General features: G+C 42.5%; 1 protein-coding gene across 1 annotated transcript; it reads right to left on the bottom strand.

Moving 5' to 3' along the window:
- Positions 1-260: 260 nt before the first annotated feature.
- Positions 261-16,364, bottom strand: slc71a1-2 (solute carrier family 71 member 1-2). The gene is made up of 12 exons (XM_076745335.1): positions 16,147-16,364; positions 13,137-13,232; positions 9,930-9,992; positions 8,759-8,886; positions 8,433-8,547; positions 8,057-8,275; positions 7,294-7,407; positions 6,217-6,288; positions 5,816-5,928; positions 4,121-4,218; positions 3,779-3,936; positions 261-3,668 (listed from the first exon to the last, which is right to left on the bottom strand). The coding sequence occupies exons 1-12, from the start codon at positions 16,228-16,230 to the stop codon at positions 3,456-3,458; spliced, it is 1,473 nt and encodes a 490-aa protein (XP_076601450.1). The 5' UTR covers positions 16,231-16,364; the 3' UTR covers positions 261-3,455.
- Positions 16,365-16,377: the final 13 nt, after the last annotated feature.

Raw genomic sequence — 16,377 nt, forward strand, 5'->3', positions numbered from 1 at the left:
GCAATCAAACTCTGAAGGGTTTGGATTACTCAACAAACAACCACCAAAGTTAGAGCATTAAACCAAACGTCTGGTATTAGGAATACGAACTGTTTGTAATGAGATCTAATGGGATTTAGCTGCCATTTAATTTAGGATCTGCAAACATGACGCTGAAAGAATTATTGGTTGCCTGCTTGCGGAGGCTCCTTCTGATCACTCAATTAGCTTTGGCATAAAGACGATGCTCGGCCCAAAACCCACAGAGGCAAACGCACACATTTCATTGTACAATAAACCTTTAATAAATAGTTTGTCATTAGTTTCCCATATTTACATAATAACCACCATTTACTTATGTTGCCATACTCATTTCTTGGCTAATTTTAGGCACACAGAGAGGGGGTTCAGGCCACAAACCACATTGTACTAAAAACAGGAGTGGCTAGCAGGTAAGTCTTGAGAAATATATAATAATAATTGCACCATACAACCAAATAGACCAAGAGGTGGCCGTCTCCTTGAGCAATAAATATATACATTTACTGTACGTACAGATGATTTTTGTACATTTACAGTCGTTGCTTGGAAGCTGTACGAGTGCACATGGGGCTGGTGCAGAATCTTACCAATTTAAGTAGGATCTGAATTTATGGGTTTACCAATGCGTTGGTCCGATAAATGAGTAATTAAAACAAACAAAACAAAACAACAGTATGATATTCAGAGATTAAAGCAACAGCAATGGCCTCCTGTCTAGTAGTCCCCCCCCCCTCCCAAAAATAATAAAAACTGACAGGTCAAGTCAAAACGTTGAGGGTATGGTGTGGTCAACATGTACAGCTTGGCTGGGGACATTCAGTGACTTCTGTTATGCTCTACGGATAAATCAGGGAGAAATAAGCTTATCAAATGTAACTCACCACGTTGAAATGCTTGTTATCAACTGAAGACCGAGACTGAAAACAGACAGATGGACATTCGATAATTTACCACGCAGCCACGGTGCTGAAAAGATTCCTAAAAACTGGACGAAGATTTAAAAAGCTACAAAAAAAATAGCATTAAAACTTAAATCTTCAGCCAAAGAAATTAAGACAAGAGAAAACAAAACAAAAAAAATATCCAAATCACTCAAGTGCGCACACATACACACACATTATGAAAAAGCAAACCAAAAAAAAAATTAATTTGGCACAAAATATGAGACGTACATTTCTCTTCAGATACAGTAGATGTTAAACAGCATGAACCCACCGTTAGTTACTATTCCTTATTGTAGTTTGGCTATTTAAATGCACTTGAGGCATTTAGAACTGTTAACAGCTGCTGACACAGTACGTGAACAAACAGTGTCACTGATGCCAAGCACCAAAACCAGGCGCAGCCAAAGTTATCCAATCATAAACCCGCAGTTCAAGGTCAACCTACGCCACCGATTGACAAAAAAAGGTAACAGCAGCGGTTCGCACCTGCAGACAGACGCGCTGATATGCACCACCTACAGGCAAGTCAAACTCATGGAAGGTTTTACATTTCTGGATCATATTTACTGACGAATGTTGGGATGACGGCAGTTCACAATCCACTCAGCGTCATCGTGTAACCTCTGACCTCAACCACTGTCCTCCTGGTACTTTTGTAGATTTCTATTAGAAGACTGAATATCCACTGGAGGCCACATTGGAGGCCATGGGTGCTCTGTTATTTCCATGTTTTCATTACTCTGTAAATCTAATCTTGAACTTTAAGCGCCAATTCTTACTTTCGCATAGCTAGATTGTGGAAAGCGTAAAACCTTAAAAACACTCAAAAACATCAGCTTTTATCCAGAAAAACGTGCTAAAATGGGAGCAGCGTTCACCTTCCTTGCCTATAGGGGGCGACAGGCATCTTTTTCCATCTACAAGTTTAAACTACTTGTAGAACCTTTTTTCCTATAGGTGGCGCAAGTTGGCATGTGTAGAACTGCTCTGACAGTGACCAAACAGCTCCCCCTTGTGGGGAATCTGAAGCCTGTTTTAATGTCAGCTCCATGAGCTGCCGACCATCTGTTGTCAGTTACAGTTTGAGAAATGTGCAGTGGCTGTTAACCGTTTGTACGGAAGCTTAAATGTCAAGCATTCAGTGAAACTGTTTCATAATTCATATCCGATTACCACTGTAGAAATCTTCATCCACCACATGACATCACACTTTGAATTATCTACTGCAGCAGCACGAGTGATATCCTGTTGAACCTAATGATATTAATTCAAAGACTCCGTATTAAAAAGTCAGTGCCAACACTGGCATGCTGATAGCGACGCTCTAGCTCCAAATGGTCCAGAGGCTTTCAAAATAAAACCACGGTTCTGTAAGCCTTAACCCTGATGGTGATAAATGTCAGGAAACAAAGCAACAGGAAGGGCATGAAAACAAAAGGAATAAAAAGTGTGTAACGGCTCCGATGGGAGCGATAGCGTAAGATTACAGAGCCTTCTCAGACCTCGGTCTTCATACAGGTTACGTAATTAATATATATATACATATATATATTAAGTCACTTTGAGGCAACATTTGTTTCTTGAATAAGAACTTGAAGCACAACTAGCCTTCAGTTTGAACAGAGAAAAATATACAACCCAAACTGTACTACTTATCTAGAGAATGGCAAGTAAACATTGAAAAACAGTTTCAGCTAATAAAGTGGTCTCTCTTGCACACTTCCCTCTGTAAGAAGTGTGTTGTTTCAACAAAGTGTGGTCTTGCCAAGCTTTTTATATCTGAACTGATTGACCCATCCTGGCCTAGCTGAGGCAGCGCCTCTCCTCTCCCCTCACAGGTATCCAGTTGCTGCGCTTCCCCGCCGCGCAGACAGGGGAAGAACTGTGTTCCCTTCTTGGATGCTTTGACTGAGCTGCGGCCGCGACGGCAAGCCTCTGAACAGATGTTAGACAAGTGCTCCACTAACTGCTTGTTACACTGTCGCTGGACAAACAGGCGAAGCTGCCACTTCACTGGCTACAGAGGAATATGAAGAACCACACAGGAATTTAGTGACACTGGAGATAAACCGCACTCACGCTCTAAACCAATCACTTCTGTTTTGTTCTGCACCGTGACGGGGGGCGGGGGCAAGCTCCACTCTGTTGCTGCTTTATCGAAACCAATGATTAGAGTCCAGCTCGGCCAAGTCACACACACACCTTTCCACCGCAGCCCGAAAAATACTCAACACACTCTCTTTACACAGGGTCTTCAGAGAGTCCTCACAATACCCTGCTTTAAAAAAAGAAACGAAAAGGGCTGCTAAGGAAGGAGTGCCCACGTTTTGTGCTGTGGACACGAACACCTCTTCATGGCACAGGAGCCTGACGTGTGCCTGAGGTGACAGTGTGTCGTCCATGTGGTAAAATGTGTGTATCTGTCCATGTGTGCGGGGGGGAGGGGAGGTGTTTGGTTGGAGCGAGGGTGTCTGCCCCCCTTAGCTGAGGTTATACACTGCTGTCCTCCAGCAGCGGCTCCTTGCCCTCGGCCCCGCTGCCTTGAGGGCTGTGGGAGTGACTCTGTGCCCCGTTGCTGTGCTTCTTATAGGCGCCGGGCCTCATGCCGGGCCCCGTGTGCTCCGGGATAAACAGGGCCACCAGCAGAGACAGCAGCACCGAGCATGCACCAAACAGGAAGGGAGGACCTGGGATGATGGCACTCTGAAGAGACGACAGAAAAAAAAAAAAAAAAGTTCACACACTGCTAAAATATGTGCAGCTGATTATTCGTGCTGTGGAAAAAAAAGAAGCAAATTATTGATCATGCTCACCTCATCAGTGGGGTTAGCCATGTTGGATTTGGCACCTTTCTCAGAGCCGTCCTGGTCGGACAGCTCCACGTGGAACAAGTAAAAGACAAAACCGTAGAGAGCAGGGCCCAAACCGTTACAGAGCCCCCGGATTCCAGTAATCATCCCCTGGACAACACCTATAGACATACACAGAACAATGTGAGCAAAATCTCTGCCAGATGCCAGTGAGAATTGTTGATATCCCTCCATTGATTGTTGAATCAATGGAGGGATATTTCAGCTGGATACCTGCCTGATAACATGAGACCACCTTCGCTATGAGCGGATATGTGTACCTGTGTTAACGGTTGAGAAACTCACCTTGTTGGTCGGGGTCTGCGTTACGCGACACGATGGCGCTGATGGCAGGGAAAGTGATGCTGGACATGGCAGCAACAGCCCCGGCAGCCCACATCATCCTACGACCAGCAACACACATTTGTTAATGACACAAACAGAATTCTATTTGACCTTTCAAAAATGAGATAAATACCTGTCCTTGAAGGGCAGTTAAAGGCCATACTCTGGTCAGAACCTTGTAACTGTCTGTAAGCAAACCGCAGCTATACAACAAACAGCGACCGAGTCTGTAAAGTCCAAAATGTCAAAGCTAATTTCACATACAGCTGTACTTCTTATTTCTTTTATGGAAAACTAAAACCATAACCATGATAACCAGTTGGATGTTTTCCATCATCAATTGACTGCTTTTGTGAACCTGGAAAGGCCTCTTACCTTAATATATAATCAGGGTAACCTGACCTTTATTTAACTTAATTTACTGGGTACTAACCAAAGCAGAGAGGAGAAACAAGGAGACATGTTGTGAATGTTTTCTTTCAGAATCAATAGATATTATGCTCGCTCTGCCTTCCTCCTCCAGGCAAAAACAACAGGAGAAACCGGTTGTTTATGATCTCATCTCCAGAGAAATGAAACTGATAGTGTGACCTGTGTATATGGCTGGTGGCTGTTGGTAAAAAGCCCCTTTCTTCATATTCACAGGTTTCAGGTGAATGAACATGCAAACACAGCGAGCTGTGCTACTGTTGCTGCTTTTAAAAACATGTTTTGAGAGGCACCGAGTCTCAAATTGAAATGTCCAAGAGAGTAAAATACGTGCTCATATGTTGCTCACAAGACCTCATTTTAGCATTTACATTCGTCAACCGAAATCTTTCAAGTTAAAACACTTTATGGAAGCCTTTAAAGAGACTCAGTTATCAGGTTAGTGTCACTTCTGAGCTGGTCACAGTGCCATTGCATAGGGCACTGCTCCCCTCTGGTGGCTTGTTGTGGTATTACAACAACAGACAATAAGAAGAGATTCTAATGAGAAAGAAGGGCTCAGGGCCTGTATGTGAGCAGTGTCGACTGGGGGGTTAGTCATAAAACACAAAGGGTTGATTAGGCTTTATTGATTCTGGTTATTTGACTGTGTTTCAGGTTCTTGGAATATCATTTGATTAGTAAAAGCAAACCAAAGTACAATGAAAGCCTATTGTCAGGTGAATTGACCTCCACGTAAGTATTTTGTGTTATATTTGAAAGGTCAAATGAAAAGGAAAAATAAAAATTATTTCCATCTTGTCATACAAGTTAAATATCTGTCATTTCACTGTGGCTGAATGAGGCCCCATTAACTGATTCACAGGCATTATGACTTCAACTGTGGTTTTTCACCATGCTACAGGAAATGCTTAGTCATCTTCCTTCCTTGCATGAATTAAATTCACTGAGTGATTACATTTCACCGTATCACAACTATCTTTTGTGAAGCTTGCCCACTGAGCTCCATGGATACATGCATAACAAGTGATACAGATGGAAACACGGATGGTCCGAAGCCTTCTTTCAAGAATCAATAAGGGGAAGTGAACATGGAATTTCTTAATGAATCTCTGGTTCTTATTCTTGGTCCTTTGAATGAATGTAGTAGAATGTGTGTGTGTGTGTGTGTGTGTGTGTGTGTGTGTGTGTGTGTGTGTCTGTGTGTGTAGGGTGGAGGTTACTGACCAGGGCTGCGAGCCGAAGCCGTACCACGCCAGCTGGAGGATCTGGAAGCCGAGCCCGAGCAGGATCGTGTTCTTATTCCCTATGGAACGCATCAGGATCCCCAACACCACCGTCTGTACAGACACAGCACGGAGGTCACACAAGACATAAAGTCATGAAGCAAATAGTTTTTCACATCACTCTCGAGCTTTGACTGACGTAGAGCTGAAATGATCAGCTGATTAACTGACGGAGAGAAAATGTATCTGCAGTAATATCTGAAGTAAATGTTCAAAATGTGAAGAACTGCTGCTTTTCTCTGTCTTCTCTGACAATAAACTGAAAAATTTGGGGTTTGGGGGCATTTTTGGATCTAAGGACGGAGGGTATGGTGTGCTGTACAGATACAGATTCTTCAGTACCTGAGCTAGTATTGACAGGATCCCAACAACAGCAATGAAGGCAGCCACTGTCTCTGAAGAGAAGCCTATGACCTGAGGGTGAGAGAGCATTCAGATAACACAGGTTAGGACAAGACAAGCACAGTCAGAGACGAGCACAAATCTCAAACAAAGACCCCCACCCGTTTTTCACCTAACACCACAGAGGACATCTGTTTGTTTGTGGCCTTTTGTAAACACATGCTGTTTACTACTGTACCTTTAAACAACAGAAAGTGCCTCTCTTTCAACTTGTTTTCTCTGGTGTATTTAGGTCAAATATGCAGCATCAGGAGTAAGCAGCTGGTGCGAGGTGTGTATAATTCATGACAATGAATGTGGGAAAGATATACGATAAAGAAACTTCTGCATAAAGGAGAGAAGGAGGAAGTTGTGTATAGCTCTGTTGGCCCTCACGCTGCAGACCTACTTTGCTGTCTTTTTCAAGATGGTCACAGATAAGTGTGACACTGAGTGTGTCAGACTTGCTCGACTGGTTCATCTGACACTGTTTACACAAACTAAACGGTCCTTTTTCGAGCAGTTTAGAAAAAGATCTCAAATCTTGCCAGTTCATGTCAAAGCTGGCAGCTGCTTCCAGATGCTACTGTGGCATTGCATCACAACTAAAGCTGTCCATTTCTGTCTACTGGTGCTTTAAAATACATTAGCTTTCCTGCGTTAGCATTTTGCTGAGACACACTGAAACAGGCTGCACAGCAGACCTGCTGATCCCATCTTAAAGCAATGTAGGTTAAAATGTGTGTTGGGCACATTTCCCTGAGCTTTGCAGTCGTACTTTTAGCCGAAGTATGATGCCGTCATATCGTACATGCACTCTCACTATTAATAGCAAATTGGCCTTCTTAGCAAACTGCAACTTAACCTACCACAGAGAAAGAAATTAAATCCGTAAATAACAACCCAGCGTCACACTGGGATGAGTAGGTGCTGTTATGTAGGTGCGTACACGATGTGTCTAAACAATATTTGTGTGTATAATCCAGTCATTTTTGTGGCCTTTCTGCAAATGTGTAAGCAGGGAGAGCAGAGTGTTACCTGTCTGAGATAGAGGAAGAAACTGGAGTACTGGCCAGCCTCGGGGAGGTAGGAGAGAAACACTGTGATACAGATGAGGAGCACCGTGGAGTCCTGGCCCACCTTACGCAGAGACTGGCCAAGAAAACATCAAGAAACTATTTAACTTGTTGAATAGCTGCATGATTTAAAACATGAGCAACGTCAGCAGCACCTCTGCTGCCCAGTGTCCATTATCACCACGGATATTCTAACTGTCATGTCGATGATATTATGTGAGAAAACTAGAGCTTTAAAAAGCATATAGTCAAAACACCATGGGTGGTGCGGATATGAACTTTGCATTCGAAGGTCAGGTTGACTTTTTTTTTTTAACTGTCTTAAAAGAATATCTATACACCAATATGTACATTGAAACAGGTTTTGCTTGCTGTAATCATTCCTTCTTAACACTAAATGTATCCTCACTCTTTGTTTTGTGAGTTCATCAAATCAACTGAGTATCACGAACAGTTTTTAAAGTCAGTTTCTTTTTTAGTACAAAATTTCCTCCTTTTGTTTTTTGGGGCAGTGTTTCTGTGCTGAGCTGCAGTGGAGAGACAGCAACAAGAAAGGGGACATTTGTCCTAAAAAGGCTGTAACTTCACTGGGGCTGTCACTCTCAGACTGCTGACTATTAGCTTTAGATTAACTGTGGAATTTCTATATATTTATATAGTGGCTTAACCTTAAATCATTATCTAGACAAACATGCCTTTATAACAATGAGCCATCTGTTACTCACAGCGAAGGGGTCTGCCTGCTCCCAGGAGATGGGTGCTCCCCACGACGCTGGCCTCATCTTCTCCGGCAGCGACTCTGGTACGGCCACCAGGATGAAGCAGATGTCGAGCAGGGCGATGGCTGTGGCCAGGATCACCACCAACGTGTCACCGTAGGCCACAGACAGGTAGGCTCCAATGGCCGGGCTGGTAACCAGGCTGGCAGCAAAGGTAGCTGATACCTGGAGGGGGAAGCAGAGCTGAGGTGAGCAAGACAGACGTGACTGATACTGAGAACTTGAAGACAGGCGTGACTCTTCACAGATAAATACTTCTTTGGATTATACAATCATTGTGGAGGTGTTTAAAGACACATATTTTGGTCAACCATCTCCTTACCAAACCATAGGCTGTGCTCCTCTCATGCTCCTGCGTGATATCTGCCACGTAGGCAAAGATCACAGAGAAGGTGACGGCAAAGACGCCAGACATGGAGATGACTGCGAAGTACCACCTGAAAGACGGAGAGCGTTTGGTTTGTCCACTCGGACAAAATAAAATGACTAAAATTCAATCTTTTCACATTGTTCACCTTTGTGAAAGTTATACTGTCAGTAGTTCATTTTAGATCTGAAGTTTATTCTGCAGCTGTGTTAAATTGTGTAGTGTTTCAGCAAAACAAGACTGAATAGCTGACTGCGTAGTTGTCTGTGCTTTGCACTCACCATGGGCTGATCTTCATCAGTGGAATGGGCGCACACGTGAAGAAGACCGTAAGCAGCAAGAAGGACTTGCGTCCCCATACGTCTGACAGCGCTCCAATCAGGGGAGCACTGAGAAATGATAAAAGGCCCTGCAGAGGATGGAGAGAAACGGGGTGGACAGGGACGGACAGGGTGGTGGGTGTATCAGAAAAGTGCTCTGAATGGATAACTGGAGTGAAGTTACCACTCAGACTCACAGGCATGGAAGAGGGCAATGTACAAAACGTGACTTTAATCTATGCATGAAACTGCATTTTTGACTAAAGCAAGTGGAAAATTAACACCAGGCACACATTTTAGCTTTTTGTCTATAGCCACACTAACACAAAAGCAACCAATATCTCTATTATTAAAAGATATTAGAATTATTTCTATTGTTTGGGCAATCTTGGTGCCTAATTATGGACTGTGAAGTCTGGTATCATCGAGCTCTTGTAGCTGGCAGACTGGCAAGAAAAGCTTTTCCCACTCCGAGTAAAGACATGAAGCCAGAGAAAACAATAACAAAGCACCTGAGGCCTGCTGGAGTGAGGTCTGGTTTGAAGTGAAATCACTGGGGACATACAGACTGACATACGATGAAGGCCAGAGAGCACAGAAATCTATAAAACGGTCTTATCTTGCTCGTAAAAATAACATAATATATTCTGTGGCTGGCTGGGGAACCAGCAATGGTTACTGGACAGCTTGAAGGTGTTAACGTGTCACTGAATTAGTGTCAAGCAGTGCCTCGCTGAACAAGAGCACACATGCACAGAAAATCGTACATCTCAAGACAAACGTGGAGCGCAGTGGAAGGATGTGACATAACAGCAGCAGTGGTACATAGTGCAGGCATGCCTTACTGCACAGCTTCATGTGACCAAGAAATACGTACATTTAATACAAAGGGGGCAAAAAATTAGATTATTGCTTATTTCTTACAAATCAACTCCCTATCATTCAGTTACAGTCACTGCCTATCAGACAACACAAATTTTGCTATTGAGATATTGCCAATAAAAAGAGATAACTTGCTCACATACAAGCAGGACTGTGTTTCGGTCAACTTCCGCGTGTCACTGTTGAACTGCCATCATGAGAGAGAGAATATTGGACTGAGTTATTCTGTTTGTGTGTACTGAAGTCTCACCTTGACACCATGGATAAGCCCATTCATCAGGAATGTGTGTTGGGGGAATGTCTGGTGTAATACCTGGAAAACAAACACAGATAACAGCACATGAAACCACTTAATCTACGTAGTCTGCAACGATGACCTGCAGTGGTTTATGTGCTTTGCAGGGTTTCACTACAGCTAAAGAGAAAAACCAGCGTGACGCCATTGGACAAATACAAAATTGTACAGATTTACTAAAATATGTAATTTCCACTCCATTAAATAAATGTTTTTACACCTGTTTTGTAATAGATTCTCACTTTATCCGGTAAACTGTTCCAATGTACTGACATTCAAAAAATTTTGATCCAAAAGTACCAAATCTTTGAACTGAACTGTGCCTGTACTGGTCTCCAGTACGCTCACACCTGTAATCAGTCTGGTGCTGGAGTTAAAAGCCAAGCTCGCACTGGAGATAAACATTCCTCAAGTGAGCACTCATAAAAGCAACAGCCAACCCTTTTGGTCTGTACAGTCAGATGTGAGTTTGGATTCGAAACACATTTTCAGCCCAGTCACTGTCTTTCCACAGTTGTCTCGAACAGGTTTTATGTTCTGGGACTACAAGTCATCCACACTCAGCTCGAACACATCAAAAAGACAGAAATTCATCAGGAGAGTTTAATTCATTCCTGACAGATGCACTCACAGAGTCAGCTGTGCGAGCAGTCGAGTGACTTAAACAGTTGTACAAAGTTTTGGTCTGAATCATCATTTCGCTGCTGTCATGGATGTAAACGACATTCATGGTGATTGCTACACTGAATGATAGAGCACTTTTACATGTTACAAACTGCTCATTGCCCTCTTCTCTGTTGAGGGTGAACAGTCAGTCTGAGTACGGCCACAGAGACAGAGCTTCACAGGCTCGTTCTGATGGAAGAACTTAGCAATGAGAGCTGTGTGATGTCAAGGAGCAAAGGAATCTCACCTCTTTGTCAAAACTCTATGACATGTTACAATATTTGACTTTCAGTGACATCCATTTGATGGTTTTTAGGTGATTAATCATTTTTCTGCAAAACAACTTGGTTATCAAACTATCATTGTAAACTAGGAAGTGCCCACAGAGTGCATACCCCCGCCAAGGCTGCAAAATCCTTTAAATTTGACTTGAATTGTAGAAAATGTTCCGCATTTTCTTAATTTGTTATTTGTCAGCCAGATACTCATTTCCATAAAAAATATGAAATCATAAAAAGTGAGTAGAACTTTTTTGAACATGCTTAGTTTACAGCTGCTGTCCCACAAATAAAAACAACCACAGTAAAACATGTCAGGATACATGCAGCCAGACACTGTAATCCTAAAACCTCTGTGGGAACATAGGTGAAAGGAGTGTTCACATAGTTAAAATCCATGAGCTGTTCAGATCAAAGTCCATGATATCCGTGTGCGGCAAGTATGGAGTGGAGATGTCACTGACACTGATGTGGGAACATAAAACCTTGGTTTACTTCAGGGCATGTGACGCTTGACAGAGGCTGAACAACAGGATGTGGTTATTGTTTAGGGGTACAGAGGGAAAGCTAACGGCATGGCTAAGAATCCCCTCTCTTCCTCTGGGAGTCAGTTACCCAACACACACAGGCTGTGAATGCTCAGTGAAGACTGTTGCTGCTGGATACTAATGAAGCAGCGCGCTCATTGGGAGCAGTGAAGCAGTCCCTCTCATCTTCAAGCGCCCTCTGATTAGTCCAAAATGCAAATCCTGCCTCCGCCCAGGGATCTTGAGGGCAACAAACCCCAAGTAATTAATGCTCCACAGTTACACATACAACAACCTCTTCAAACAACAGACTGCTGGAAAGCATGCGTTGCATAAGCCGGTCTGGTTCACATCATGTGGCTCACAGATGTTTGCTCATCATTTGTTTGAGATACCAGTTTCTACGAAACGAAATTCACCTTGGTAGAGGAAAAACATGTGGGTTAACAAACTGGACAGGAATTCAATAAATGCAGAGCTTGGCAGAAAAATGTCATGTCAGAAAAAGGAAAACTATTAATACACAATCCCTGCTGGTATGAAATGAAACACTCCATCATTATGAGTCATCTTCGCACTTTCCTTACAAATTAGATCTGTTTTTGAGGAAACTACCATCTCAGTTTTATTTTTAATTACTGGCCAATGATTTGCCAACATTTTTCAGGAGCACAGGTTACATATTGGAAAGAACATCCTCTAAAAATGCTATTCGGGTTGCTTGTAGCGCATACACTACTGTGCAGTGCACTGAGGTGAATGTGTGGTGTTTGCCTGGCAGCCATCTGTGCTCTGGCCTGACAACACGAACCAGTGACCCCCTGATAAGCCTTTTCAACAAAGACCTGGTGCTTAGACAATACGATTGTTTGGTGCCCTTTTCATATTTCTCAGTCCATTAGCGCTTGGCATAACATCTGCCAACACATACGCACAAAAAACAAAACTGCGTCAGACAGGGCCTCGCTCATTTGATTAGGAATTCAATCGTTCATAGACACTGATGGGCCTTGTGTGATTCCAGTCAATGGGAAATGCCACTCTTTGGCTACATTTCCAGAGAACAGAGGTGTAGGCGTATGAATACATTACAAACCGTCATGTCAGTTTACATAACAGTGTGTCTTGTGCATTAGGGTTGGGTGATATGTTAAAATTTTTCCAAACCAGCAGCTCAACATTCAGAGATTGCTACTATATTGGTGCAAGTGTGTGAGAAATACAACCAAACACCTTCTTAATTCAAGTTTCTTTCTTTTACCAGACAAGAAAAGACAAGCTTAGCTGCCTTGTTAACTCATCGTAAAACACTTCATTCAAACTCAACATGAAACTGAAAGAAACTCACTAAAGTTGTCTTGGTTGGTCCTTCCACTATTCCAACAATCACCAGTTCTGGTTTAATCAAAATAAACCCTTAATTCATTGAGTTGAATGTGAAAATATCTGGATGTACAAGCCGTTTTCCACCAGTGCCTCTCTGAGCTACTGGCTTAGCTCTCTCAACTCTGTCTGAGCAGTGGCTCTCACTTGTTCATGGAGGCAGACTCCATTAGCAAATGAATTAGCAAAATAAAAGGACAAATATCAAAATCACAAAGAGCCCCCCCAAAAACGGACCCAGCCATTCACCAGTATACTCATCCAATCACCCAATCCTAACATGAGTGTGTGTATGCATCCAGGCTTACCGTGAGCATCGGGGTGGTGAGGAGACCCCATGCAAAAAACTCCAGGAAGATGACCACCACAGCATGGTAAACACTTGGCTCACCGATTCCCTGAGGCTGGATGGAGACAGAGGGAGACATACAAACAGAAAGGTGACTATCTAAGAAGCAACAAACAGTTAAGCATGCAAAGTGCATGTTAATGGTAACACATTAACAGATCGACTGTAAACTGGAATCTATTTCAAGCCAACGTCCATCAAATGATACGAAGACTCTACATAACCTGATCCTGCTGCATAGCCTGCAGTTGGGTAATCTCATCTCAATTCTCATACCCAAGTGTAGGCTGTTCAACAGAAGACATTTTGACTTAGCCAACACAGTGCTCAATGACGAACTAAAGAAGCCACCAATCATATCAGGCTGCAGTTAGGAAATAATAACATCATGAGAACGGTATAATTTTCTACACTGATAAACTTCTACACAACCTCATCACCAAACTAGAACTGAATATAACTATACACTGTACATCAGCTGCCAAAATGAAGCCGTTTTATTTTTGCACTGCCACAAACTAGTCTGCTATTTTTTCTCAAGCACACAGCTTTGTATCTAGTCTACAACATGAGCTTTGCTGTGCCTGCACAGTATCAAAATTGCAAATCCCAAAACAAAACCACTAAGCTGCGTACATGTCATGGCTAATTTGAAAGCAGGCAAACACCGTGGCTCTATTACTCCAGTCATACTTACTCTCTAATTACGCAATTAATGTGAGCGAGGCAACACAGTTAAGCTGTTTACATGACATCTGCGGTATTAGTTATATTGCCTTACTCTGATTACAAATTAATTTTGTTGAGTACAAGTAAATGCAGAGACTAAAGCAAGAGAAGAGGATTCATTGAATTTCACATTCACAGTGTCATCAGTGATTGTGTTGCCTGTTCACGGGGAGCAATATTTCATTTGATTTTTAAAATCAATTATTAACAAAATGCTTGAGTATTTAAGTGAAGTGTATCTTCATTTTATTCTCACAACCATGTTTAATATAACAGGTAAATACTCTGTGCTATAGTTTACTGTGTCACTCTAAATACAGACCTATATCTGTAATGACTAAAATACAAATAGGCATCCTTTCAATTTGCATAAAACCCATCCCTGGAAGAAGAAGTCACTTCATTACAGCACAGTAAAATCTATCAAAGTCTGTAAGGTGAAGAGAAAGTATAATGGCATGAGGATGGATGCTGAGCTTTGGCAGGAAACGTCGTGAGGTGTGATAATTGCGGAGACTGCAAAGTAGGGCAGGGCCAACTTAACAAAGACACTTGCTGCTAGTTAGTCCCTCGAGTGGTTTGTCATTTCCCCACGTGGAGAGACTGACAGCATCATAGAAAACCAGTCTACAGGTCTGGGAGTGACTGACTGGGGTGCAAGAAGCGAATCAGAGGAAACTATGATCACACCACCTGCTCAACTGAGAAAATGAGGAACAATCTGTAACTGTCTCATTATATGGATGTCGCAACTTCCTCTCCATTGAAATAACAACCAGCTACAGCTCACATTTTGCTACTGACTTGTGAGTGTCTAAGCTGATTAGATGCTCTGGCTGGATCAAGGGCTGGATGTGGAGAGTGAAATCTTAATGGCTGAGTGGTCAGACCTAGCTGTGGTAATACAGTAAGGCAACAACAATCATCTGAACTTAAGACTGCATTGGAGTAGAGAAACATCATGTCAGGTGTTTAAAAACATGTACAGCGGCCATTAGGATGCCAGGGCCGTTACTGAGGGAAAACAACAGTTTCTGGTTTTCTTCATTATGATTACAACTGTGTGTCTTCATATAAATATCCAGCATGTTTGGCATAGCTGTCCAACTGATTACATAACTGATGCTTCACAGTATTTATAACAATCCTGCTATACTCACTCTTTGGCAGTAGCCTAATTTGGGACAATCATCACTTACACCATCTTAGTAATCCAGTTAACTAGAATTACTGATATGGTAGTTAGTTAACAATTTGATCTGCTTAGTGAGGAAGTTTGATGCTTCCGGTTAAGACCATCGTATCACTTGACGGGTTCATCATGCCTGGACTCCAGGTGTCATTGACCGATAGAAGGGAGTGAGAATGTATCAGAAACAAACCCAGTCGGATATTTACCCAATCGTTAACACCATACAGTGTCTATTCTAACAGCTTTTAATATCCTAAAAGCTATGTTACGTTACACAGCTGATGTTAGCCTCGGTAGTAGTAGCCTTCCTGGAATGTTGACTTTACTGCTGTATTTTCTTATTTTCAACCAACGCTACCAAACCCAGGGGCGAAATGTCTTGCCCTGGCCCGTTTATAAACCACATTGTTGTCTAGGGATCTCTTACGTTGTCTGACAAGGTACCTTACTTTGTCTCTTAAACAATTAGCTAAGTAGTACAAAAGGTAGCTAAAAGCTAGCTAAATATATTAACTGTATGTTGCAGCAGGGTAAAAATAACCCCACTTACACACATATGCTAGTGAGCTAATGTTAACCTAGCGCCAGTTGGTGCCTCTTAATGATGCACTGACACGAGTAATTTCAACAAGCTTTGAACAAACGTGAGGTAACGTTAACATTAAGTGCTGGATTAAGCTAGGTAAGCTAATATTGCAGGGCAACTGAATTACTGTGGAAAGATGAAGAAAAACAAAGCTAACGCTGACATTAGCCAGCTAGCGTTACCTGAGCTGACGTGTAAACGACTACAAACGCAGGCCGCTAACATTCGCGATAGCTAATACTAGTTCATAGCTAGCTGTGTTAGCCAGTTAGCGAGGCGGACACAGCTAACGGTTAACATTATCCACTGGAGCAAACAATCGACCACGGAAAACCACGGACAAATATGGCTTTGAATGCTACGTTTTCATCAAATAAACAAGGTTGCTAACTTCAGCGACTGAGAGCCAGTCTGGCTCAGTGGCAAGCTAAGTTAACGAAGATAAATAAATATTTAACTCACACTTCCTCCATCTTTTATTATAATTTTCTTTGCAAGAAGAATGCTGCGGTTCAGCCGCTTTTTCTTCTTTTTCTCCCCCGTCATTGTTAACTTATGTCCATTCTTGATGTCAGAGGGCCATCGTTCCACCTATCGAAAGTAAAATAATCTACAGATTTCGGCTACTATGCTCATAACGCCCCAGGAGTCGGCTTCAGGCAGCTAGCAACGAGCTAACTGATGATTTCTCAT

The sequence above is a fragment of the Chaetodon auriga genome, chromosome 12, assembly GCF_051107435.1.
Source record: "Chaetodon auriga isolate fChaAug3 chromosome 12, fChaAug3.hap1, whole genome shotgun sequence".
Taxonomy (NCBI): Eukaryota; Metazoa; Chordata; class Actinopteri; order Chaetodontiformes; family Chaetodontidae; genus Chaetodon; species Chaetodon auriga.

Bases quoted from the DNA above. Each gene is read 5' to 3' on its own strand.
- slc71a1-2 (XM_076745335.1), bottom strand. From the start codon at position 16,230: ATGACGGGGGAGAAAAAGAAGAAAAAGCGGCTGAACCGCAGCATTCTT. The intron at 9,993-13,136 runs GTAAGCCTGGAT...TTTGTTTTCCAG, and splicing joins TCACCACCCCGATGCTCACG to GTATTACACCAGACATTCCC. The intron at 8,276-8,432 runs GTAAGGAGATGG...TTCCCCCTCCAG, and splicing joins GGAGCACAGCCTATGGTTTG to GTATCAGCTACCTTTGCTGC.